Genomic DNA, 26,225 nt, shown 5'->3' with positions numbered 1-26,225 from the left:
TCTTGCCTAAATTTGTTGGATTTGAATTGATTTCAAGATCTAGGAGATCATTAGTTTGTGATGACCCTCTGGCCATTGACATTGGTTTCTGGAGTAAATCTCTGATAAAAGATGCCCCAGGGCACCTGGGTGGCTCAGTCATTAGGCATCTGCCTTCAGCTCCAGTCCAGTCTGGCTCCTGCTCTGACAGGAGCCTGTTTCTCTGTCTCCCACTCTCTCTGCTTATGTTCCCTCTCTTGCTGTGTCTCTCTGTCAAATAACTATATAAAATCTCAAAAAAAGAAAAAAAGTTGTTCTTTCTAAATTTATTTCTTATTTGGAACTTATTCCAGAATATGCCTAATAGCACAGAGGTATGACTGGAGATGATTCTTAGAGACACTATCATTTATTGAGCAATTACAATGTGCCAGGCACTGTAATAAAGATTTGCAAACACTATGTTATCTAACAGGCATTTTTGGTTATTCTTCATTAGCTAGATCTCTTTATTGTGATTCTGTGACATTAGGAGATGTCAAATAATAATGTCTAATGCCTACTTTGAAATTAATTTTGATGGAATATGTAGTAAATGAATATAAAATATTAATATAATTTGTGGGGCAATAGGAAAGAGAAAAGTGAATGGAGAAAAGTGAAAGGATTTTGTTAGCATCCGGCTGCCTGGGAAGATAAACAGGTAGAATCTCTTATCAGGACCTAGGCTGTCATATATTCCAAATGCTCCTCAAGGAGAAGAAAAAATAATCACAGAAAATCATGTTCCAAAACCTTACTGCTAATGCACTGGGATGCGTAGAGAGAGCAGAAGGAGGTGGACACATGTGGGCGGGGGTGTGTGTGCCATGTGTTGCTGTTACCACTGAGGACAAGAAACAGTAACTCGGGTACGTGGTTTGTGGCTTGTCAAGAGCAGCCCTGCATACAGAGACACCCAAAGCTATTAACCTTATAAGTTGTTGGGTTTTTTTTCTTTTTTAATTCTGCTTCCCAGTTGGTTTACTGCTATGAAGTCCTATCAAATCCCACACAACAACATTTAACATTTAAAAATATTCTTTTTGGCTCTCTCAGCACAAAAACAAAACAAAAGCTGTTACCTGCCTCTTGATACTCTGTCCCCTTGATAACTGTTCCCTTAGGCTTGGGATTGCTTTCTTCAGGTAACCTCCCATCTGCCTGACTCATGGAGCTTTCATAGAAGACTTCGTGTTGAGAGCACTAAATGTTCCCAGACTCCAAAAATACCCAGACATCTCTGTGTGCTCCATTCAACCTCCTATCTATTTTGAGACAAAAACTGTAATTTGGTGCTCCTACGGTAGAACCTCAGATGCAGCTTGGAGGCACTTCCTGTAACTGCCTGCCTTGCAGGCTTAGCTTGCCTTTTAAGAATTGATTGATTTGCCTCTTGGCTGTATTAAGAACCCTGTCTTCCCCTGTGCATCTGGCATCGGGAACATATCGCAGGTCTGTTTACGTGGAGCCATACAGATGACATCAACACTATCTCACTGAAACACAAAGGCTTTCAACCTGATAGAAAAATCTTTAAACCTACTAGGGTTTTGACTGTGTGGCATAAGTGTTCCCATCTTAAAGAACAATCGGGATATTGAAACTGAAAGAATCATTTATTTCCTCTCAAAAGGAAACCAGCCAGACAGTGTGCCTACTGGTTAGGCTGATGGATTTTTGAACACTGCTCTTCTCTGCCGGAAAAGGCCATCGACTTTTTCCTGCGGACCCAGGGCTTGGCAGGGCAGACATTGGGAGGGCGGCTGGTGATTTTGATCACGCAGGAGGCAGGCGTCCCACATTTCATATCGGCTTTCTACTGATTAACTGGTTGGCCTTGAGAAGTTAATTAAAATCTGCCAAATGGGGATAAAAATGAAAAGATTTTTTTTAACCTTGCAGGAAGGTCAAATGGATTAGTGGTATTAACAGTACCCGCATAAGGAGAGCCTGGTGATAGGTAACGTGTGCTGGAATAATTAATTGCTGTGAAAATACCAGCCTTCCCAAATCTGGGCTTCAGATCAACCCAGGAAGGGGCCACAGAGCCCAGCTTCCCTGTGCTACAGTTTGGATCAGCCCTGTCCAGAACCTGGCTATGGCCTACAGCTCTGTCTTCCGCAGGGTTCTGAGGAGAGTCGTTTCAGAGACCTCCAAAGGACTTCCCTGAGACCTGCAGATGGAGTGAGCCTTTGTCTGAATAGATAGCCTGACGGATAAGTGGAGAGAGACTCCCTGAACTTAATATTTTTACCTTGCCTTGAAGTTGCTGACAAAACTGGGAACTGTTAACTATTATTAAGAGCAGGGACTTTAAAAGAATGTGAAATTCAAAGTACTATGTATTTCCATCTTTCATCTTACTCCCGCCGCACCCCACATGTTTACTACAAATATAAATAGCTGTGGGAAGAGGCTTGGGGAGAAGAAGGGAGACATCATGGTTCAGCATAAGGTTTGGAATTTTGAGCAGTAATGATGATAAATCCTGCACTGGCCTGGTGGGAGTGAGTTTCTAAATCTTAAGTTTCCTCCCCCATTAAAATGAAGATATTAAAACTCCTACCTCATTAGGTTAATGAGAATATTTTAGAAGATAATAATTCTTAGCTGGATTTCCCGAAAAGCAGAGCCTACTGTGTCAGGATATACAATCCCTGGGAAGAAGAGTGAGGGACAAGGGGAGAGAGAGACAGGGGAGAAGGGAGAGCCACATGGGAATGTGTAATCAAGTCAGCCACCACAACGTGTGACTCATGGCTTGATCTTGTGGGACCATGCCACAAGAAGCTGTATTAACTGATGTCCAAAGGGAGACAAGTTTACTGCATGAGGCAGTAACCTTACACACACGCTGGAATTTATATACATGAACGCCGGCTGGGATTCTGTAACTTTCCAAGCCTTAACATCAACAGAGAGGCTTGTGGCGAGAGTTGAGAGCGGGCAGTTGAGACCTCCATGGGCTGTTATCAGGTCAAAGCTACTTAGAGCCCAACAGGCTGTGCCTGTAGAGGGAGACGTAATAAAAGGTGAGGCTAAGAAGGTCTAAAGTGAATAACAGTGGGCTTTTGCGGTCTATAAAGGGTTTATTTAGTATGGTACCTGGCATAAGAGAGGACTTCGTGGATGTTGGCCATCTTTACTTCTGATCCAGCAAGCAATATAGAGATGATCAAGAGGAGGCTAAAATAGAGGGGAGTTTTAACAGAAGACTGTGACTTGATTTCTGAGCTAGCCTAACTCCTTGGAGACTTGCTTCTAATATTATATCTACACTAGTCAGTTGTATTCAGAAGTCTCTATAGCAACCACTTTTATCACTTGAAACTAAGTACCTCTGAATAGAAACACTCACTCATGAATGCATGCTGAGGAAAGAATATAAGGAGCTTCCCCTATTTTGCAAGAAGCCTAAATTTTCTCGGTAGACTAATGTGAATTTTAAAAAGAGAAGGCATTTATTCCATGTCTCCCGTGTGTCAAGTCCTTTCATTTTCACAACCCTGTAAGTAGTTTTCATCCCCGTTTTACTGTTGAAGAAAACGGAGAGGGGAAAGGATTAGATAATTCGTTCAATGCCATGGGGGAGGAAGTGGTAGACGTGGGGTCCCCGAGGATGTCTCGCTCCAGAGAACCGTGCACTTTCACCTCAGCTCTGCAGGGAAAGTCTTGTTGATGAATGCGCATTTTTGAGGCACTTTATTCTATATTTTAAAGTTAGTCTTTAGGGACGCCTGGGTGGCTCTGTTGGTTAAGCCGCTGCCTTCAGCTCGGGTCATGATCCCAGGGTCCTAGGATTGAGTCCCACATCGGGCTCCTTGCTCGGCGGGGAGCCTGCTTCTCTTGCTGCCTCTGCCTGTCACTCTGCCTGCTTGTGCGTTCCCTCTTTCTCTCTGACAAATACATAAATTAATTAAATCTTTTTTTTTTTTTAAAGCAGGCAACCTCCTTTAAAAACAATAAAGTAGTCTTTAAATCAGCAAAGTCTGGTGTTCAGTTACATAAATGAGAATGGATTCCGATTCTCAACAAGAATCAGGTTATAGTTTTGTTATGAGGAAGTATCATACCTTCATAGAAAAAAATCGAATTATGTTGGCATTCTTTATAGTTCGTCGGAGCATACTCCACTCTTGTAATGCAGGTTATCTCAGCTGTTAAAGTGTGGTCATCAGATCAGAGTGGCTATGGGTGAATTGTTGTCTAAGGGTGCTATTTTATAATGAGGGGCCCATGTTTGGAAACAGGTAGCATCAGTCCATGGATGGGAGTAGACATTGATGGAGTCTGGTCTGTGCCAGGTCTTTTTCCATATCTCATAAAACCTCACCGCTGCACTCCATCATGTAGGCGTTTTAATGCTCAGTTTGCAGCTAGGGCACAGAGAGAGTGGTCTATTTGGCCAGAATCAAGAAGACAGTGCACGGTAGAGTTATGTTTCCAGCCCATGGGTTCTGTTTCCGCATCCAGTGTTGCATTTTGCTAAGTGAATGCTACAAGTGTCCTCCTAAAACCTTGGTACTCAAAGTGTGGTTTGAGGCCAGCTGTGACACCCTCATGACCTGAGAAATGAAGAGTCTTAGGCCTTACCCCAGTCCTACAGAATCAGAAACTCCAAGTGACTCAAGTCCACATGAACGTTCAAGAAGTTCTACCCTAAACATTTTCTCCCATGTAGCTTGAAAATCTACTGAAGGATCACCTGTCTGTGAGCTGCATTAGGATTCTTACCTGCATGAAGTCCTGGCCCTTGGAGCACAGGCCCAGACTTAACCATTTCTCCTGGGGACTCCAGAAAAAGTTATTTCTTGGCAGTTGCATAGTTGACTAATTTTAGACTTAGTATCTCAGTTTCAATGATAGTGGTCAGTTGTACTTTTGGAGAGTCAGAGTATATGAAAACACTTTGTAAATTATAAAAGCTTTCTTCCTTCATTCCAGAAACATTCATGAAGGCTCACCATATGCCAGAAGCTGTGCCCCTAAAAAATTTGCAGTCCAAGGGAGACATAGACCAGTAAACAGACCCTTCTGATGTATAGGGATATGTGGTGGTGGTCAAAAATTAGAGGGTTCTGAAGGAGCATAGAGGAGCACCATCTCACCAAAGGGTATTTGGGCATTACCATTTCCATTCCTAATCTCTTCCTCTGTCTGCAACAGGAACAGGATGGGGCCAATTTTCAGGTGCCAACGGGGGTCTTGGAGCCCATCTCAAAATGTGGTGACCTGGATGTCATCTTTGAATATAGAGCTTCCAGCCAGAAGTTCACAGTGACCATTGTGAGAGCACAGGGTCTTCCCGACAAGGACCGAAGTGGTGTCAACTCCTGGCAAGTTCACGTAGTGCTGCTGCCCAGTAAGAAGCAGAGGGGCAGGACAAGCATACAGAGAGGCCCCAACCCTGTCTTCAAGGAGAAGGTCACCTTCACCAAGCTGGAGCCCAGAGATGTGGCTGCCTGCGCTATCCGCTTCCGTCTGTATGCTGCCCGCAAGATGACCCGTGAGAGAATGATGGGAGAGAAGCTATTCCATCTCAGCCACCTGCACCCAGAAGGGGAAATGAAAGTGACTCTGGTTCTGGAGCCAAGAAGTAATATCAGTGTGAGTATGTTAAATGGTGCTGCTAATGATGCGGGTATGTTCAAGGATCTGGAATTGTCAGCCCTTGATTTAGTACATTCAGCCTGTGAATTCAAACACCTTAATTTAATTTTCCATTTGGCTCTCCTCATCTTTATAAGCCATGATTTGCACTTCATGGTACAGTGGTTTTTTCCTTCATGCCCATCTTCCCTATAAGCCGATGGATGTATTCCCAGTCCATTTCTGGAAATGACAGCAAGGGTGGGGGGAGGGTTTAGCCTGCTGATTAACTGACCTGTGGTCTGACTCCCTCCCTCTTGCCCCACATTTACTAGGCATTATGATGAACCTCAGAGATGGGACTTCCAAGGGGAGCTCCTTAACCTGTGTGTCTGAGTAGGCTATAGCTTCAGCCCTGATCTCCAGCCACCCCTCAGACCTTCCATTTATATGACCGAGCTCCTTCCACGTGCCTTATCCTCTGCATCCCTGCTGGGGTTTTGAGGAAGGAGAGCACAGCTTGTATATCTCCAAGATGGACAACTCACTATTGCTGGGGGTTAAATGTCATTCAGTAGGAGGGCCTCCTTTTTAAAAACCATGTAAAAAGATCAGGTGGCTATCTTGGGCTACTGGGCCAATCAGTCATCCATTCAAACAACGTTTACTCAGGGCTTGCTATGTCATGTACTGTGCAGGAAGAGGGCATGTAGGAAAGAACAAAAAGGGTGATACACCTCTGCCCTCAAGAGCTAACAGCCTGGTGGAGAAAGGGCCATGAGAGCAAACCAGGGTTTGCAAGGTGAGAGAGAGGAATAGAGGCTGCTGTTGGTTTAGAAGGGTCAGAGAATGTGTCTCTAAAGTGGTAATAAAACACAGAACTCCATGAATCAAGGGATCAAGACTGTGGCATATGGATAAGCAAGGATTCCAGGAGGAGAGAATGGCACATGCAGGCATCGAGAAATAGGAAGGAGCTTGTCCTGTTTCAGGCAAGGAAAGGAACCAGGAAGTAGTTATGGAATGTAGTTATGAGAGATCCAGCCACTTACATTTTAAATAGATATCTCAAAATTAATATCTCCAGACTTGCCTCCCTAAATCTATTCTACCTGCAGCATTCCCAACTTAGCTAAAGGCAATTTCATCCTTTTAGTTGTTTAGGTGAACCTGAAATCCTATTGGCTCTATCTTCAAAGTTGAACCAGAACCTAACTCTGCTGGATTACTGAAATGGCCTCCTACTGTTCTTCCTGCTTTTGCCTTTGCCCCTTATAAACTACTCCCAACCCAGGGACCCATATGAACCTTTTAGGGGCACCTGGGTGACTCAGTCCATTAAGTGTCTGACTCTTGATTTTGGATCAGGTCATGATCTCAGGGTCCTGGGATGGAGCCCTATGTTGGCTCTGAGTTTGATGCAGAGTCTGCATAGGTTTCTCTCTCCCCCTCTGCCCCTCTTCCACTTGTGCTCTCTACCTCTCTTCAAAGTAAATAAATAAAATCTTTAAAAAGCTCAAAACAAAAACACAAGCCAGGTCATGTCACATTTCTGCTTCAATCCCTCTATTTTCTTAAGCTCTGAGTAAAGTAGACCTGAAATCATGGAAAATAGAAGCCAGAGGAGGTCAGAAGGAACACTGCTCTATTAAGGTATGGGAGTAGGTAGGATCACTCTCCCATTTCTCCATGCCAGGCCCTGTCCTGGAGGCATGGAGTTGAGGCGGGAGATGAACCAGTGTGAAAGAACTTCGAAGGTAAAAATTCTTCATCAGTTATCTGTTGATCATGATTATATGCCAGACTTTGGGCTTTGCACTGAACAGAGTGATTTATAGGGATTCAAAATGTAATGTGGGAGGCAAGCTCTGTAGTGATAGGTGCCTTGGTAGATGCTTCTCAGAAACAGAGGGAAAGGCTGATCTTTACCCCAAACCGAGCAAATATGTCACTACTGGGCGGTCATCACCTACGTGGTAGGGCTTATATGGCACCTATCCATATCAGTTCTCCCTATACTTTACCTATTCTTGAAGGCCCAGGGCTCTACCTGGCTGGGTAAGCAGGATTTTCTCCTAGAGATGTGAAGGAGATAAACACAACTAATTCCTTTTAGTGTGTGTGTGTGTTTTTAAAAGATTTTATTTATTTTTTAGAGAGAAAAAAAGAGAGCATAAGCAGAGAGGAGTGGCAGGCTGGAGAGAAGCAGACTCCCTGCTAAGCAGGGAGACTGACATGGGGCTTGATCCCAAGACCCTGGGATCATGACCTGAGCTGGAGGCAGGTGCTTCACCAACTAAGCTACCCAGACGTCTCTTTGTGGGGTTTTTGATAACAAGCTTTAGGAAGTGATTTCAGATGTTGAGGCAACAGTTTGAGCTAAGTCTGATGCACTTGTTTCTGGTGGAGGAGGTGGTGGTTTTGGGAGTCTGGCTGTCTTATGCCCACAGGGCCAATGCCCACTGTGCTTCTTGAATGGGAATCAACCTCCTGACTGACTTTGCTCTCCTCTTCCTAGTGTGTCTGGTGTAGAAAGGTGGACACTTTGGAGAAGCAAGTGTGTGGGAATAAACAGGACAGAAAGCATTGATTCTCTTCCTAGGCTCACCTGGTGCCTGCAAGGTCTCTGAGATCTACAGTCCATGCATGGATTTATTTTATATTTTATTTTATTTATACCAAACACTCGTAAAAGTGTTTGTTTTCAATATAATTCATTTCCTCGGGAGGGGTGGGGGAATGTAGCATCTGGCATATTCCTGACAACCCTAGGAAGCAGAACTAGGGCCCAGATATTCTGTGTGGTGGTAGGTGGTCACGGTTGTTTCTCTTCTAGCGAAGACAGAGTGCCTCCTGTGTTGCTGCATTCGTCAAGAAGCTGCAGAGGACAGAAACAAAACTCATGCCTAAAGTGGATGGGTTCCATAGAAATACTCAAGCACAAATGACACAGGAGGGAACTTGGGTCTATATTAAATGTAATATGAGCTCTTCCTGTATGAGAGGGTTTGATTTACACGAGTAATAATATCTTTGTCCATTTTGTCTTTAGAGAGGAAATGTTGAATGGAGACAGCTCCCGAGGCAAGTGTGTCAGCGAATAATGCAGGGCACCTCACCCATGGCCGCACGCCCCAGGCCCATTATCATTCACACCAAGTGCGCCGTTAGTAATCTTTGGCAGCGGTTGGGACCGGGCCACAATTTCAGCACACATAATACCGGCTTTCTGTGCGAGAGCTGTACAGCGTGGACCAATGGATTCTTTGTTGTTCTCCCCCTCCAGAGTGGAGAGTCTCCGCTCAGCCCATCTGCACTTTCTCACAGTGACACTGCTTCCTCCACGCAGTCGCTTTCTCATGGAGGGGCCCCGGAGCTGCTGGTGGGGCTGGCCTACAACGCCACAACGGGGCGATTATCCGTGGAAATGATCAAAGGCAGCCATTTCCGAAACCTCGCTGTTAATAGAGCGCCTGGTAAGTGCGTGTCTGTAGCCCCAGCTCTGGGCCTTCCAGAGGCAAGCCTAAGGCTGTGTTGGCTTTGGTCTTCATTCTTTAACTTTCTTCAAGACATGATCTTGGTGTGACTTAGCCATGTTTTTACAAAGCAATACCTCGGAGTATCTTAAATGTCCTTTTATCTCATTAGCTCGATAGCTTCTCCAATATCTGGATATAGCTCCATGCAAAATAGGCTGCCCTCTAACATGCATATGGGTAAAGGGAAAAGAGGGCTGTCTCCTCAGCAGCACGATGTATATGGGCAATTAAAATCTGCTAAGAGCTTCCAGGCCTGCAAATACCTTTAAAGAGTTAGAGCGTAGGGTTTGGAGTGAAGCACATCAGGGGCCAAAGTCCAGCTCTACCCACTTACCCATTAGCTTTGCTCTGATCCAGTACAATTCAGCTCTCTATTACGAATCTCAGTAGATTCACCTGGAACAAAGGGACGTTCATAATACTTTCCTTTTTGGTTTGTCTGTGGGGGGTGGGGGTTAAATAAAATGATTTCTATAAAGCATTTAGCCTAATGGCTAACACACAGTGAGCATATGAGAAATGTTAGGGGTTATGGTGCTGACAGGGGAGGTGCTGAAAGAGGATCTAGGGCAATATGGGCCTGACTTAGCAGGAGAGCTAGCACTTTGGAGATCACCACTGGAAGGAGGGCCTTGAGGCCCTCCTGTAGCAGCAGTCCCCGGTCCAGAAAGCCAGAATAAAAATGCTGCTGCTGGAAACAGCCACAATTGCCTATCAGGACCCAAGAAGTTAGACACTGAGCATTGGACTAATGCTGCAAAAATTAGCTTAGCTTTAATGATTGTCAGCAAAAAAAAAAAAAAAAAAAAGAGGCTTAAGAGGGGACAGGAAGATGGTTTCTGCCTCCCTTCTGCCTTCTGGATCTTATGCAAGTACATACAACCAGAGGCACCTAATTCTTATCTGGAATTCTAGCGGCAAGAGAGTCTGAAAAATGTTGTTTGATTTCCAGCCTTTCAAGTCCAGAAGGTAAACTAGAAAGGGTAACATGGAGGGCAAGTGAGTCTGTCCACCCCAGGCATCAGTCTTACTGAAATAAGGATGAAGTTGCTAACAACATGGTAGGCTCAAGGAGTCAATGGGCTCTAGCCTCGCATGTCAGCAGCCAAGCTAGTAGAAAAGCAACAACTTGGGTGGGGGGGGGGCAGCTTCTATAACCAATCTAGGCTCTCACTCTTCTTAGTCTTTATCTATGCTGCAGCCCACAAAGTCTCTGTTCATGAGTGGTATCTCATTGTTGATCTGTATTAACACCATTAGAGCAAGGTAGTGAGGAGTACACAGCACTCTGGATAACAAGAGGGCAGGTACAGAAGCTGTATTCTGTGTTGATGCTCATGGTCATGTGAGAGCTATTTAACATACATCATAGGTGCTGATTATCACATAGCTAGTCTCTTTGCTAGATACAGCTTTGTTTTTTAAAATAGCTCTGGATTTATTAAAGACCTGGATTTACTGCTTTTCCTTTAGAGCTTTTTCCAGTTTTCCCCTATCCTCCTGAAAGTTAGTAAGATCTGGATAACTATTTGGGAAGAACATGGTGGAGCTGCAGAGAGTAATGGGGAGGTGAATCACACAGTCATGACCTATTCCAATTCAAGCTGGGAAGCTCTAATCTGTGTGCTGGGTGGTGTTATGGTGGCTAAGAAAGAATCAGCTGGAGGCTGACAAACTAAGGTGTGAATTCAGGCTCTGACACTTATTAGCTGGGAGTTATTAAACTTTCCTGAATCTTGGTTTCTTCATCTGTAAAATGGAATTATAATCATATATACTTTCTAGGTAGAAATACTACATAGAAAGCTGTGCTGTTGTGGATGGTACTATTGTATCACTATATATTTCTATACAGGAGAAAACATGCCAAAGAGGAAATTCTTGTAACAAATATTTAAAACTGAATAGGAAAAAAAAAAAGGCAAGTCCTAATTTGGAAATTGATTTTATTCCAGAAGTTTAAGTCAGTTTGGCATTTGCTACATGATTTTTTTGTAGACATACTGTTGCAATTTAATTTAAACCCTAACTGACATGCTGTATCTTTGCAACCAAAGTAATAGGAAACAATGTTGCTGTGATGCTGTTCATTAAAACAGAAACTCAGTAGTGAAGACAAAAGTTTTTTGTTTATGTAGAATTCTGGTACTTGAGGAAAAGCCAGTTTAATTAGGAAAGGTTGAGAAAGTAGAAGGTTCCTTTGTGGCGATTGCAAAAGGGATCGCTTGGTACTTGCAAGGGCTTTGGATGTTGATGGCCTTGGTTCTTCATTATGTCCAACCTTATTATGCCACTAGCACTGCTTTGGCAGTCATCAGGCAAACTTAGGATACATTTTTAGTTCCCATATGGAAGAAAATAAGAGACAGAGCAAGAGTTTTATGAGATAACTGAGCAGAGTTGGAAGAAAGGGGGGAGGAGAGAGGATGCAGGCTGGGGGATGAATGGACCTTGGGGTAATATGCAGCTAAGGGAGACTGCCAAAAGCACTGTCCCCATGAGGTGGATGGAGGGCAGGGGATGTCGCCAGAGCCCTGCATCATGGGTCAGAGTCTGCCAAGAGGAGCTGCCTGCAAGGGGAGAGGCGTGTGTGGGAATACTCATGTGAGGGTCCTAAAACCCTATGCATAAGGCTCTGGCTCAGGGATAGTTCCCTCTTCTGTAAGAGAGGACACAAATCCTGCTTTACAGAGTATACATGATAATTGAAGAATGGTTCTTAGGGACACCGGAAGGAGAATATCTTGAGCCTGAATATTGGGAACTTTTCTTCTTTAGAATATCAAAGTGTCTAAATATTGCTAGAAACTGGGAGAAAGGCTGAGATTTAGAAGTGAGAATCTTTTGCCTCAAAATATATCGTGAAACAAAATAGAACTTTGAACTTGCCAACTTGATCCAGCCGGATGACTGTTAGGACATTTTAAAACTTTCCTTTCTAGGCAAGATAGAGGAAAAGTGGGCAGATAGTAGATAAAATTCCTCTGTTCTATTAGGGCCTTAGAAGAGATAAACCACTGAAACATAAGCCCCTTTTCTCAAACTTCTGAGTTAAATACTTGGGGGAGAAGGCTCAGTGAGATGCAGGTTTTGCTCTAATGGTCAGAAGCTGATGAGAGCATTCTTAGGTAGGAGCCCATGACATGTGCCAGACTGGCTACAAGTAAGGCTGATTCCACCAAGTGTTGTGGAGGATATGGAGAGTACATTCTAGGTGAGAATGGAAAAACCACTTGGGAAAAGGCCTGGCAGTTTCTTATACAAGGAAACATGTGCTGAAAATCCAACAGTTCTATTTTTAGGCATTTACCCATATGTTAAAAAGAAGAATAAAAGACCTGCACAAGAATGTTCAGAGCAGATCTAGTCATAATGGCAAAAACTGAAAAGACCCCTCATGCCCACATGAATGAGTAAACACAGATATATTTATACAGTGGAGTACTATTCAACAACTAAAAAGGAAATTAACATGGGATCTCAAAAACATACTGAGTATCTATTACATGACTCCACTTATAGAAAGTTCTCAAATAGGTGAAATTCATCTGTCATGAAAATAAGCAGAAAAGTGGTTGCCTCAGAGTTGGCCTCAGTGTCACGATGAACTAAGCATGGACATGAAAGAGTATTCGGAGGTGATGGACATGTTTTACATTTTGATGCGAGTTTGAGTTAAATGGATGTTTTTATCTGTTAAAACTTATGGAATGGTACTAGAATTTGTGCATCTCACTGTGTGTAAATTTTACCTTAAAATGGAAAAGAACCATAAAATATTGAACTCTGCTTAATTAAATGCATGCAGAAATGTTTAGGGGTAAAGAGTAATGATGGATGGATTGATGGGTAGATAGATATGCAAGTATGTGAGAAAGAAAATGGTCTGAACTTGGGCTACTACAACAAAAATGCCATAGACTAAGTGGCTTCACAGAAATATATTTCTCATAGTTCTGGAGGCTGAGAAGTTCAAGACAAAAGTCCAGCTGATTTGGTTCCTGGTGAGAACCCTCTTCCTGCTTTGCAGACAGATACCTTCTTGCTGTATCCTCACATGGTAGAGAGAGAAATCATCTCTCTCTTGTTTCTTCTTATAAGGGCACTAATCTCACTCATGAGGAATCCACCCTCATGACCTAATTACCTCCTAATGGCTACACATCCAAATGCCATCACACTGAGGATTATGGCTTCAACGTATATATTTTGGGAGAATACACACATTCAGCCCATAGTACAAACAAAGCAAAATATAACAAATGAAGAATCTAGGCAGTGAGTATCTGGGTATCCATTGTGCAATTACTTCAATTTTTCAGTATATTTGAAAATTCTACTTCTACAATATTGGGCAAAAAAGCTAGTCTGGTCTACTGAAACAAATAATACATTATATGTTAATTTTTTAAAAAAAGCTAGTCTGGTCTAGAATAGTTCCACTGTATCGGGTGAGTAAACATAAAACATGAACCTCAGCTTCTGTGATTAGAATTACATTGTTTTTTGTTATCTCAAGGTCCAAACTTATTTTCCCTGACTCAACCTTGGACAGGATAGAGTACCAAGCCACTGAACCTGAGTGCATCTTCTGTAGCACCCTCTGTAAACCACACCCATCCCAAGAGAAAGTATGTAACTAGGCACTTTCTGATTTCCAACTTTAAACTTTTCTCTGTTCATCCAGTGGATGGATGGATGGGTGGATGGATGGATAGATGTAGATGTAGATACAGATAGATTTTTATCTAGATTTACGTCTGTCTACATCTTTTTCTTCTTTTTTTTTTGGAAAATGCCCATGTTATATGTTGTTATGGATTTTTTTTCAAATAATAGGTGGCCTAGGGATGAGAAAATAGGTTATTTGAAAATTACTGAAACTGACCCATTACCTGTAAATGAAGTAACAACATGAACTAATCTTAGCCCCAGGCACATATCAGTGTGCCAAGAATCATGCCATCATTTTCAAGGTAATACCTCATTTAGTATGTGTGGTCAGTGTTCAAAAATATTTTCACCATTGCTTTTAAGGTGGTATAGGCTAGTCTACAACCTGATGGCAAGGTATAGTCTCCACACCTATACAGGGTGGATGGTCCAGGTGAAAAACCAGTTTATAGCATCTAGTAGACATATGAAATCCCAATATGCATTTACAAATGCTTTTGAAAAGTTTCCATGGAGAATTAGAAACATTTGATTATCCTTTGAATTTGGCTTCATGGGAAAGCAATTCACTAACAATTTAGCAGCTCTGTTCTGCCTGCCACCCAGTTACTGCATGGCCTCAACATTTGATTTAACCTCTCCGAATTTCATTTCCTTCCCTATTAAGTGAGGTTAACAAACTAATGTTACCGGTACAATTGCTAAGTTAAAAAATATATTAGCTATTCCATTGGGAGATTCTCTTTCTCCATCTTTATTTTCACCTCGTCTCCTTCTACAGTGCGTCACTGCATTGTGTATGTGTGTGTGTGTGTGTGTGTATACACACACATATAATGGTTCTTGTCAAAAACTATCATTAAGATGTCCCCTCTAGTTAAAAACAACAAGTTCCCAGCCTCTCAGCATGTGCATGATTAGCCACATGTGATAATTACATCCCAAATGATAATACTTACAGCAGCAGCATATTAACCTTGTTAGGCACTCACAATAGCAGACACTAGAGCAAAGGAAAGCAAAACAAAACAAAACAAAACCTTATCAAGCTGCCTCATGTCGAGTGTGAAGAACGGGTGGGTTGCAGGGGGTGAGCTGTACAAATGGAGTGCAGGGGAAAAAAAGACTAAATGAAAATGAGCATATCTGGGGCTACCACCTTTCAAAATCCAGATCCAGCTTTCTGCTAAATATAGTGTTTATTAGTATCCACAGTGTGCTCAGAATTATGCCAATCCAAATAAAGATTTATATGTGGCACTAGTTTACTGAGTGCATAGGTGATAATCCTAGACTTCCATTAACTCACTTAATTCCCACAACAATATTAAAGTTAGTCAGAAAATCTAGACAGAAAAGCAACAGGGAGGAAATACAATTACCATGGTACGTGAATTATATCTCAATCAGGCTATTTGGTTGGTCAGTGATTGTTTTTGTTATTGTTGTTGTTAAACCAAGTTACCTGTAGAAGAATGGCAGTAAGACTAAGGACAGCCTTCTCAACAACAATGACAGAAGCCAGAGGACAAGCGGACAGTATTACTGAAGTCTCGAGAGGAAAATACTCTCAACTTTTAGTGGTCTGTTTGAGTGAAGGAAAAATACAGATGTTTTCCACAAAGTTGGAAAGGGTTTGTCACGGAAAGAACGACTAGTTGATATATTTCAGGAAGAAAGAAACTGGATTGAGAAGGAAATAGTGAAGTTCAGGAAGGACTAATGAACAAAAAAATCTGGTGAACAGGTAAGTAAATATAGCATGTATAGACTGTCAGAAAGAGGACAGCAGCAGTAGGAAAAATGACTGATATATTAGGAGTATAACAACAAAGGGAAATAACATGAAGGATGAGAAGAGGAGATGGAAATCAAAGAATTTATGTTACTTAAGAGGAGAGTAGAGGTATTGATTAATTTTAGACATTAAATCAAGGCACATGTAAAAATTTTCATCTAACTTTCAAACCAGGAGAGGGAATAAATTAGAATGAAGTAAATTCAGTGGATCAATAGAAACCAGGAAAGGATATTTAAAGGCACAGAGAATGCAAGATAGAAAGCGCAAACCAAAGCAAAAAATAAAATAAAAATAAAAAAATAAATACATATCAGTGATCATAATAAATGTAAAGGACTAAAACTGCTGTTCAAAAGGTATGTATAATGTTATTCCCTTGCTCCCCATCTCTCCCTGTCTCCCCTCCCCATATCCTCCCACCCACACTGTAGTTTATGTTGGTCCACCTAGCCCCATAATGTATAAGAAAAAAAAAATACTAATTACCAATGAAGTGAGGCTAGGCCAGGCATGTAAGGATTTAACATTAGGAAAGTCAGCTCCTATAGCTCACCGTATTAACTGACTTATGAGAAACCATTTTGGTTATCTCAACAGGTGCAAAAGAAACCTTTGAGAGAATGCACTGTCTGTCCATTATTGATAAAGAGAACTCAGCAGATGGATAATAGAAGGTGCTTTAGTATAGGTTAGGCTAAAATGCAGTAACAAAGAAGCCCAGCAATTGTGGGCAGCTGGAAACAGCAAAGGTTTATTTCTCCCTTGCAGCACTGTCTATGGTGAGTCAAGTGACTCCTCTCTGCTGGGATGAAGGCATACAGACTCTTTCCATTTAATGAGACAATATGATCATATTCAAAATGTGACCTGCTTGGTTGTCATGAAAGGGGAAGTGAGGGCATAGGAGATTTATTGCTAGGGTGGGAGTACTTAAATATAGTCATGATTGAAGGTGATTATTTTCATTTCTCAGATTCCATTATTTAGAACCCAATCACGAGACCCAGTCAACTCAAATCTGGTATGAAACCTATATCCTTGGTGTGACATTTGACCTGATTCACTATCCCCTTATTCACCCGAGGTTTGTTGGGCTTCTGTTGTTTAAATTCTTTTAAAGTCCATTTCTCACTGTTTGGAGGTCTGGAAGCAGTTAGCTTTTCCAACCACAGAAAGGTCTGAATTTCAGTATTCCTTTTTTTTTTTCCTTTCTGTTTTCCTTGCACACTGGCCAGTTTTTTCCCAAGCTTACCTTTTGCCTCTCTCTGTCCCCTCCCCAAGTGAAACTACTAATACTGAATACACTTCTTCTTTTTTTTTTTAAAGATATTATTTATTTATTTGACAGACAGGGATCACAAGTAGGCAGAGAGGCAGGCAGGGAGAGAGGGGAAGCAGACTCCCTGCTGAGCAGAGAGCCCAATGTGGGGCTCGATCCCAGGTCCCTGGTATCAGGCTTTAACCCACTGAGCCACCCAGGTGCCCCTGAATACACATCTAACATTCTGTTTTCCACGAGCCACAAACTCATTGGGTATATACCCTTTCTCCCAACTTAGATCAGAAGGCTATTTCACCATCATATAATATGGAGTATAAGTCTCCACCATCCTGGCCTCTGATCTCTTCACCATCTGGCACCAACCTTTGATGCCACTGCCCATTCTCAGGTTGTTGTTGTTGTTCTTTTCTTAATGGCAACATTCCAGTTCAGATTATCACTTGCAATATCAGTCAAATTTTGTCAGGGAAATAGAAATAGTCTAGATATTTTGAGCCTGATGTTTGTTATAGGGTTGAAGCATGAGAGGACTCCCTCAGGAAATCTGGACATATAGACATCACAGGAAAATTGCCAAAATGGGCTGAGCTGTTTGTGCAGGAAAAGGATGTTTGAACACAGTGGGGCACCTGGGTGGCTCAGTCATTAAGTGTCTGCCTTCAGCTCCGGTCATGATCCCAGGGACCTGGGATCAAGTCCCGTATCGGGTTCCCTGCTCTGCTTAGCAGGAAACCTGCTTCTCCCTCTTCCACTCCCCCTGCTTGTGTTTCTCTCTCGCTATGTCTCTCTGTCAAATAAATAATAAGAAGAGGTTAACTTTTTTTAAGAAAAGGGGGGGTGTTTGAGCACCATGGGCAAAAACCCTACTTTGCTATCTGCTAATGCCTAGACACATGACAGCCACTGGATCTGGGGAGAGGCAGCTCCCCTTTTCCTCTACCTTCCAGTCTCAGACAAATTGCTTTCATTAGTAGGATCTTACGGGCAGGAGATTCAGGGAAATGTAGTTTTAAGTTTTATGCTCTTTTTTTTTTCTCCCAATTTATTTATTTTCAGAAAAACAGTATTCATTATTTTTTCACCACACCCAGTGCTCCATGCAAGCTGTGCCCTCTATAATACCCACAACCTGGTACCCCAACCTCCCACCCCCCCGCCACTTCAAACCCCTCAGACTGTTTTTCAGAGTCCATAGTCTCTCATGGTTCACCTCCCCTTCCAATTTACCCAAATTCCCTACTACTCTCTAACGCCCCTTGTCCTCCATGCTATTGGTTATGCTCCACAAATGAGTGAAACCATATGATAATTGACTCTCTCTGCTTGACTGATTTCACTCAGCATAAGTTTTATGCTCTTTTGACATAGGAAATTGCTTAGGAATGTGAAAATGGTGTTCAATATCAACAATTTGACATACAGAAGGGAACTTGTTTAATCTTGATAGTGGGCATTTAAAGAAAATCTGCCCTGTCATTCTTAATCCTGAAATCCCTTTAGTAAAGTCAGGAACAAAATAAGGATTCCCTCTGGCATCACTTTTGTTTTGTTTTGTTTGTTTGTTTGTTTTTAATGTTCAGTTAGCCACTGTATAGTACATCATTAATTTTTTATGTAGTGTTCAAAGATTCACTAGTTATGTATAACACTCAGTACTCATCACTACACATGACCTCCTTAATACCCGTCACCTGGCTACACCAACCCCCTACCCCTCTCCCTTCTGTAACCCTCAGTTTGTTTCCTGAGTCCACAGTCTCTCATGGTTTGCCTTCCTCTCTGATTTCTTCCCGTTTGGTTTTCCCTTCCTTCCTCAATATTAGACTGGAGGCTCAAGACAATTCAGTAGGATAAGAAAAAGAAATAAAAATTTAAAGCACGAAAGGAAGACATAAAACTGCCATTATTTGTAAGAAATATGATTGTTTACATTATAAAGTCTACACCCTTGAACTAATACATTTCTCATACAAGACCAATTATGTTCTAACACATCAGGAACAGTTAAGAGTTAGAATTTTAAGGGGTGCCTGGTTAAGTGCCCAACTCTTACTTTCAGCTCAAGTCATGATCTCAGGGTCCTGAAATTCAGCCTCCGGGTAGGTTCTCTGGTGGGCATGGAGCCTGCTTAAGATTCTCTCTCTCCCTTTGACCCCCACCCCCCCAAAAAGAGAAAGAAAGTGGAGTTTAAAACATTACTAATGTACAACAGTAAGAAAATACCTAATGTACCAGAGGATAACATTAACAAAAGATGAGTAAGAAAAGAAAATTATGGGAAAAAAATATGAAACTTTTTGAAAGACATAAAAGAAAGCTAAATAGATAGGTAAACTATGTTCAGTGGTGAGAATGTTCAATATTGTGAAGACAACAACTTTCCCCAAATTAATCTATATATTCAGTGCAATCCCAATTAAAATCCCCAAAGGGTTTTGTTTTTGTTTTATATATTTTGCTTTAAAAAAAAATCGAACTTGACAGGCTGATCCTAAGTTCATATGCAACAGTCAGTTAAGCCAAACAAGAACTTAAAATAATGAAAAGTTTTTAAAAAGACAATAGTAAGATTCTCCATAGCAGATACAAAGGCATATTATAAAATGACAATAATTACTATTATCAGGTGAGGGAAAGACACTCAAGCCTGGAAAGTTGGTATCTCCCAAATATATTGGGAGATAATGGGCCATTTAATGAATTATGTTTCCCCTATGGGGGAAAAATAGATCCCTATCTCACACTACACATAAAGATCAATATCAGGTAGATTAAAGATCAAATATGAAAAATAAATTCTTATGACTCACAAAAGAAAATATATGAGACTATTGAGTTTGGGTAGGATTTCTTAAAGAATTTCTATTAACGAGTGGTGCCTGGGTGGCTCACTCATTTAAGCAGCTGCCTTCAGCTCAGGTCAGATTCCTGGGATGTAGCCCCAGAGCCCTATGTCCAACTCTCTGCTCAGCGGGTCCTCAGCTTCTCCCTCTCCTCCTGCCTCTCCCCTGCTCCTGTGCACGTGGCCACTCTCTCTCAAATAAATAAATAAAACCTTTAAATAAAATTATTGTTTTAATGGACCAACTGAAAAGGAAAACATTTATAAATCAGATTCCACAAGAATTTAAGGCAGTTATACTATAAAAGTCACTGTAAAATTAAAGGGTAAGAACAGAAGATACTAGCAATAAATATAACAAAGATATTATATGTAGAATTTATAAATAGCCAGCAATCCACTCCTGGATATATGCTGGAGAAATTCTCAGATTTTGGTATATTTTAGTATAAAGTATATTTTAGTATAAGATATAGGAAAGTGTTCAGTAATATCTTTTCCATTCTTGGTTATTATAAATAAATATCCATTAATGTAGAGAATGGACAAGTGGATTGTGGTTTAGAACAGTATATAGCAGTTAAAATGAACCACAGGTGTATCTATCAAATAGGTGATATAAAAAATTTAATGCTCAATGTACAAAGGCAAGTTTTAGGAATACCTACAGTAAAATGCTAAACACTTTTAAGTGTGCAAAATTCTGTTAAGTATACTTTGGATAGCTTTATTTATGTCTACTTTTATAATGAAAATGAGGAACTCCAAATTCAGGCCAGTCATTACCTTTAGTGAGAGAAGAAATCAAATAGAATCAAGGAAGGATACATTGATACTTCAATTATAATATTTTATTTTCTAAAAAATCAAATAAAAAACAAAAGGTCAGTACTAAATATGATAAATGCTAAATATCACAAGTCTGTGTGGTGGGTATTAGGATAGGAGTAATAATGGTCTCTATTCTCTTTATGTCTGTTTAAAATATCTTGTAATTTTTAAAAATTTCTTTTCTGTGTTCCAGAATTCATTGTTTATGCACCGCACTAAATATCTTGTAATTTTTAATAAATTAAAAGGGAAGGGAGGTTAAAAGACTGAATTCCTTTCCCTTGCCCAGAAAATCATGATGCCCCACTCCCGCCCCAAGCAGAGTCTGTATTACTATTGGTAGTACATCATGCTGCAATGGGCAGTATTTTGTATGACCTCTATAAGTAACCACTATGGCATTGTGCTGTTTCCTTGGAAAAATGACTGCTGAGTTTCAAATGACATACTTCTATGCCATGATAAATTGAGGATTGTGTGCTCTTATAATTTTTTTCTGATACACATGCCATCTTCCTTTATGGAGAAGGAGACAGTGACTGGGAAAGCAGCTGACACAGCTGAGTCAGAAGAGTGTCATCAAGGACTATCTAGGAATTATGACCCATTCAACATCTTGATGATGGTTTTGAGTTACTAGAGCTCCTGAGGGACATTCTGAACCATCATCAGAAGATAACGTATTGCTTGGTATTGTTTTGTAGCAAGTATTACCAATTCCAAAGATTTAAAACAGAATTCAGTGAAGTTGTATATTTACTTGACCCTTTCTTCATCCATTCTGCCTGGTGTTCATTGGAATAAGTCATTGAACCCCAAAAGACCCCAAGCAAACTCTGTACTGTTCCTCACAGGTCCACTTCCCTGGGCATAGTCTTGACTCTGGACACTGAAAAGTAAACACATTTTTACTGCTGAGGAAAAGTTCCCTTTGAGCTGGAACCATCAACAATATTTCCCTTCTTTTGGTTACATGTCCTCAGACTGCATTGTTTATCAAATAATTATTTCCCCCTTTTGTCATACACGTATCATTCAGCTTCAGTGATGGTGGTTTGGTCGTAAATGACCTTTCTCGTAATTAGAAAGTGATCTGTGACAAGATAAAGATGGAAATTGCACTTTGGGAAATGAGCAGGTCTCTGTTTGCAAGATTAACTCAATGTCCTCTGCCATAACCGAGGGAAGAATTGCCAGAGCAGTTCAGTGACTGGATTGGACTTCCATAGGAATCATGGAGCTGTACAGCTGTGGAAACACAAATTCCGTGCCCCCTCCCCATTGTCGGTTTTCTGACAGCTTTCTCAGCAGAGCAGTTTGAAGAGTGGAGAGGCCTGTTTCTGAGACAGAGAAGTGTTTTCACACCTGAAGTGTAATTTCACACCTTGTGTTTCTCAGCAGATAAGTGAATAAAATAACACATCAAACCGGAATAGAAAAAGATCAACATAGAAAGAAAACTGCAGGTTGTAATTTGTTTCCCATCTTACAATGCTCTTGTAGAGAACAGTAAATTACAGAGATCTGGATTTACACTTTTAAAAAGTTTGACTGGTTGTTAGGTGGGAAAGTGAGCAGTAAACACTAATCAGCTTTCAGCCAGCATCGAACAAAATGTACAGAATGATAGAAGCTGGGGAACACCCTAACACTTGGATTTTCTTTTTTTAAAGGATAGGACACACATAAGTTAGTGCTAAAAACTGTCATTAAGAGAGGGTTAAGAAATTGATCAATTATGTGATTTTAATAAAAATAGAATTTTCTTTGGGATAATTTTCTTTGTAAGTATCAATTGGGGAATTTCAGCAGAAATAGTAGACTATGTTAGTAAAATTTGGATCATTTTTTCCTTCCTATAAATTGCTAAACATCTGAGGCTAGTCCCATTTTATAGCATTCCAGTGCAAGGGTGATAAAACCAAGGGGTTTAATCTTCATTTTAGAAGTTTGAAAACCCAAAACCTAAAGAAAAAAGAAGGTCAAGCCTGCTGGAGGGTCATGTACATTAGTTACAAAATGTTTAATATGTACTGAGTGTCTACCATGTGTTAGACACTAGGCCAGGAACCAAGGGTACAGCTGTAAACAAGGCAATTCCACTTTCAAACTGACAGCCTTGCTGAGGAGCAAACAGGTGATGATAATGCTGGGTGCTAAGTCCTGGGATAACCTGAAGCTAGATTTTGATGGTGCCCACAGCACGGTTTTCTGAACCAGATCTGGTCAGGACAGGAGCAAGTGGTCAGCAAAATTTCCTGGATAAACCCAAATCCAGACCTAACTAATGAATAGAAATCATGGGAAGATGGATATCACTTGTGGTGTTAGAGCATGTACAGTCTGTGCAGAAGTGAAAGGGAAAGAGAAGTGTGGGTCAGAGGGAGGTCAGTATAGGAAATGCAGCTTATAAGGGCGACAGTGGCGCCCAGTGAAACTGGGAGGTAAAAGGATCAGAGTATGTCACCCATACCAAGAAATTTTGGTTTTGCCTTGAGATTAGTGGACAGCCTTGAAGGTTTAGGCTTTGTCTCTTAGTGAGAGTGACATAAACAGATTTGCATTTTACAGAGTTCCCGCTGACTGTGGGATTGGGTAGCCTGGTGTTGGGAGCTGGGTGAGGAGACCTGTCCTAAGTCAGGTGAGAGAGGCTGGTGACTGGAGCTTGCCTGCGCACTGAGTTCTGCGCCTTCAGGGATGGAAAGACATGGGTAGAGTTGGGAGCTATTTAGGACATAGAGTTGGGAGCCACTTAGAACTTGGTGATTGATTGGCCAGACTAGGGGTGAGGAGCCAGTCTTGTCAAAATGTCATCCTCACTCCGGATTTAGGTAAACTGAGTGGAGGATGCTACTGTTTGCAGAGATGGGGGACCCTGGAGAAGCAAGTGTGAAGAGTTGGAGGCATGATGAGCGAGACGAGTGCAGGGAGGATATCCGTGGGGAAAACTGTGGTGTTGAGCTGGATCTTGAGCTCGGAAGAGAAGTCCAGGCCAGAGATAAAGGTTTGGTACTTGTCATTTAGTGGATAAGATGGTTCAAAGAAGGGGCGCCAGGGTGGCTCAGTGGATTAAGCCTCTGCCTTCAGCTCAGGTCATGATCTCAGGGTTCTGGGATCGAGCCTAGCATCAGGCTCTCTGCTCAGCGGGGAGCCTGCTTCCCCCCCCCCCCCCCGCCTGCCTCTCTGCCTACTTGTGATCTCTCTCTCTCTGTCAAATAAATAAATAAAATCTTAAAAAAAAAAAAAAAAGATGGTCCAAAGAATATGAAGAGTGTAAGAAGAGGAAGTACTCTTTAGGCATAAAACAGTATTTTGATTGTGAAAAGGAAAATACACATAGAACAAAAGGTTTTTATTGCTTTTTACATAAATAAAATGTGGCTGAAGAACCACGCTTGGCTAAACACACCGTCATACACAGGTTTACGCGTGTTTACTCCTCTGTGCGGGTAGACCTTCTAGTGAGCATCAGCAAGGTGCCTGTAGTGGGCTGCATGAAACATTAACCATCGATGGTAATAATCCCTTTCCTTAATACTTCTGGAAAATATGTTAGTCCTAAAGCAAATACCAGGCCTAAGGATGCTGCCCAGTATGTTAAAAAGGAAAAGATCTGAATCCCACGCAAATACTATGACGAAACTAACAACACAGAGAGCTCTGATGTTTTCTTATTTCTATTGTTTTTTTCCATAGATACATATGGAAAGCTCTTCCTTCTCAATTCTGTGGGTCAAGAGATGTCCCGCTGTAAGACGTCCATTCGACGTGGTCAGCCCAATCCTGTCTACAAGGAGACCTTTGTTTTCCAGGTGGCCCTCTTTCAGCTCTCTGATGTCACACTGATGATTTCCATTTATAACAGGCGTACTATGAAGCGTAAAGAGATGATCGGTTGGATTGCTCTGGGCCAAAACAGTAGCGGAGAAGAGGAACAAGACCATTGGGAGGAAATGAAGGAAACCAAAGGGCAGCAAATATGCAGATGGCACACCTTGCTCGAATCCTAGTTTTGGCAGCAGGATTTGCATGTGACATCTGCCCTGGCGACCAGTGTTTTGACCACTGATACCAACTCAGCACAGGCTGGTAGGCGTTTTAAAGACAGGCTTACAATTAGAGTCTACTAAACACTGGGACAATCTGGGCAGGATCATTTGGGTCTCTCAAAGGTTTGATTTGGATTCAGATATTATAATTAAAAAAAAAAAACACATACATGGTCAAGTGTACTTTATGGAAAATTAACCATAGTGGAGAACAGTGATAATGAGTTAATTTGTATTAATAGATTATTGAGTCTGGGTTCAACCTGTGGAATGAAGCTTCTCGCTGTTTCTGTTTGCTTGAAGAGTAACCTGAGATCACAAGGGAGCTGGTGAATCTCACCATTTGTAACCAGGTATGTGTATGAATCAGAATTTTGTTAATATGGTGCCCAAACCTCCCCACTATGGAAATGAATCTCATACCAAGGCTCATAAGAGAGTATAACTATCATCCATAAGCCCCTTTTTGCATTTTTCTTTCTATGAACGAAACTCTTCATTTATTTACTTAAAAATAAATGTTATAAACTCATACGTACAAAACAAATTTGTATTCATTAAATACCTTTCTTTATCTTGCTTACATATTGTGGTTTCCTGTGAGATATGATTAGATGAATCATGTTTGAAGGTAAAACAGAGTTGAAAAACACTGTTGAAAGACATCTTGTCTCCTTTTAATATGTAAGATTTCCAACTTGTAATTTTCAAGGTTTTTATGCTATTTTTCTCACCTAATAAATTCTTACAGAATTAGAAGAAACAAACAAAAAACACCTACTTAAGTCATGGAATTGTTGATTTTCTAAATTGAGAGTTCTCCTTTAGATTGTACTTTTTCTATATTCACTGATATATACTCATAAATATATTTTGAATGTACACTTGCATGTAAACCATATTCTTTTTTATGCAGTTATTTTCCATCACTAGAGCATAGTAAATTATATACAATATGTCCTTAATAAATGTTGATTTAACTGACTCTTAGAAATGAACATGTTATAATACCTATGAATGAAGAAGTATTTTTGGCTTGTATGAAATGACACCAAGTTCGTTCTTTCTTTCTTTCTTTCTTTCTTTCTTTCTTTCTTTCTTTCTTTTTTTCTGAGCATTTGAAGTGCCTATAATTGTCATTTTCCATGACATTTGCAGCAGCCTATATTAGTCACTACTTGCATTCTGGGCATGTGCCATTCAGAGCACTGATCTTGTACGGTGATAAGCATGAAATTGTATCTCCGACTGACTTTTACATATTTGCGCCATGCATGTTTATTTTTCTTTTGCTTACCTGTGAGTCCTTAATAATAATTACCTGAAATTGTCAGTGAAAAAAAAAAAGATGGGAAAGGAATGTGTGTCCATCTAACACTGTGCCTAATGTGCAGCTCTTCTGAGCAATTGCTCAGTCACTTATTTTTAGCTTTTATGTTTCATTGTTGACTTTTTGCTGTCTGTGGGAAGAGTGATAGCTAGTGATGGATGTATACAGTTAAAAACACAGAACTCCTCCTCAGCTCTGCATTTGACAGATTGTAGACGTAGGCTGTAACACTTGAAGAACATATTTATTCCTTACCGTGCAATGTGT

At 41.0% G+C, this 26,225-nt stretch overlaps 1 protein-coding gene across 1 annotated transcript in view; it reads left to right on the top strand.

Annotated features, from left to right (window-relative positions):
• Positions 1-25,530, top strand: part of SYT16 (synaptotagmin 16) — a 102,127-nt gene extending 76,597 nt beyond the window's left edge. The window contains exons 4-6 of the mRNA XM_044230728.1: positions 5,188-5,628; positions 8,897-9,086; positions 24,276-25,530. Coding sequence (XP_044086663.1) covers positions 5,188-5,628; positions 8,897-9,086; positions 24,276-24,589 — 945 coding nt within the window. The 3' untranslated portion in view covers positions 24,590-25,530. The remainder of the gene's footprint in view (positions 1-5,187; positions 5,629-8,896; positions 9,087-24,275) is intronic.
• Positions 25,531-26,225: the final 695 nt, after the last annotated feature.

This window comes from Neovison vison, chromosome 13, assembly GCF_020171115.1.
Source record: "Neovison vison isolate M4711 chromosome 13, ASM_NN_V1, whole genome shotgun sequence".
NCBI classification, from domain to species: domain Eukaryota; kingdom Metazoa; phylum Chordata; class Mammalia; order Carnivora; family Mustelidae; genus Neogale; species Neogale vison.
This window is presented reverse-complemented; position numbering and strand designations above follow the sequence as displayed.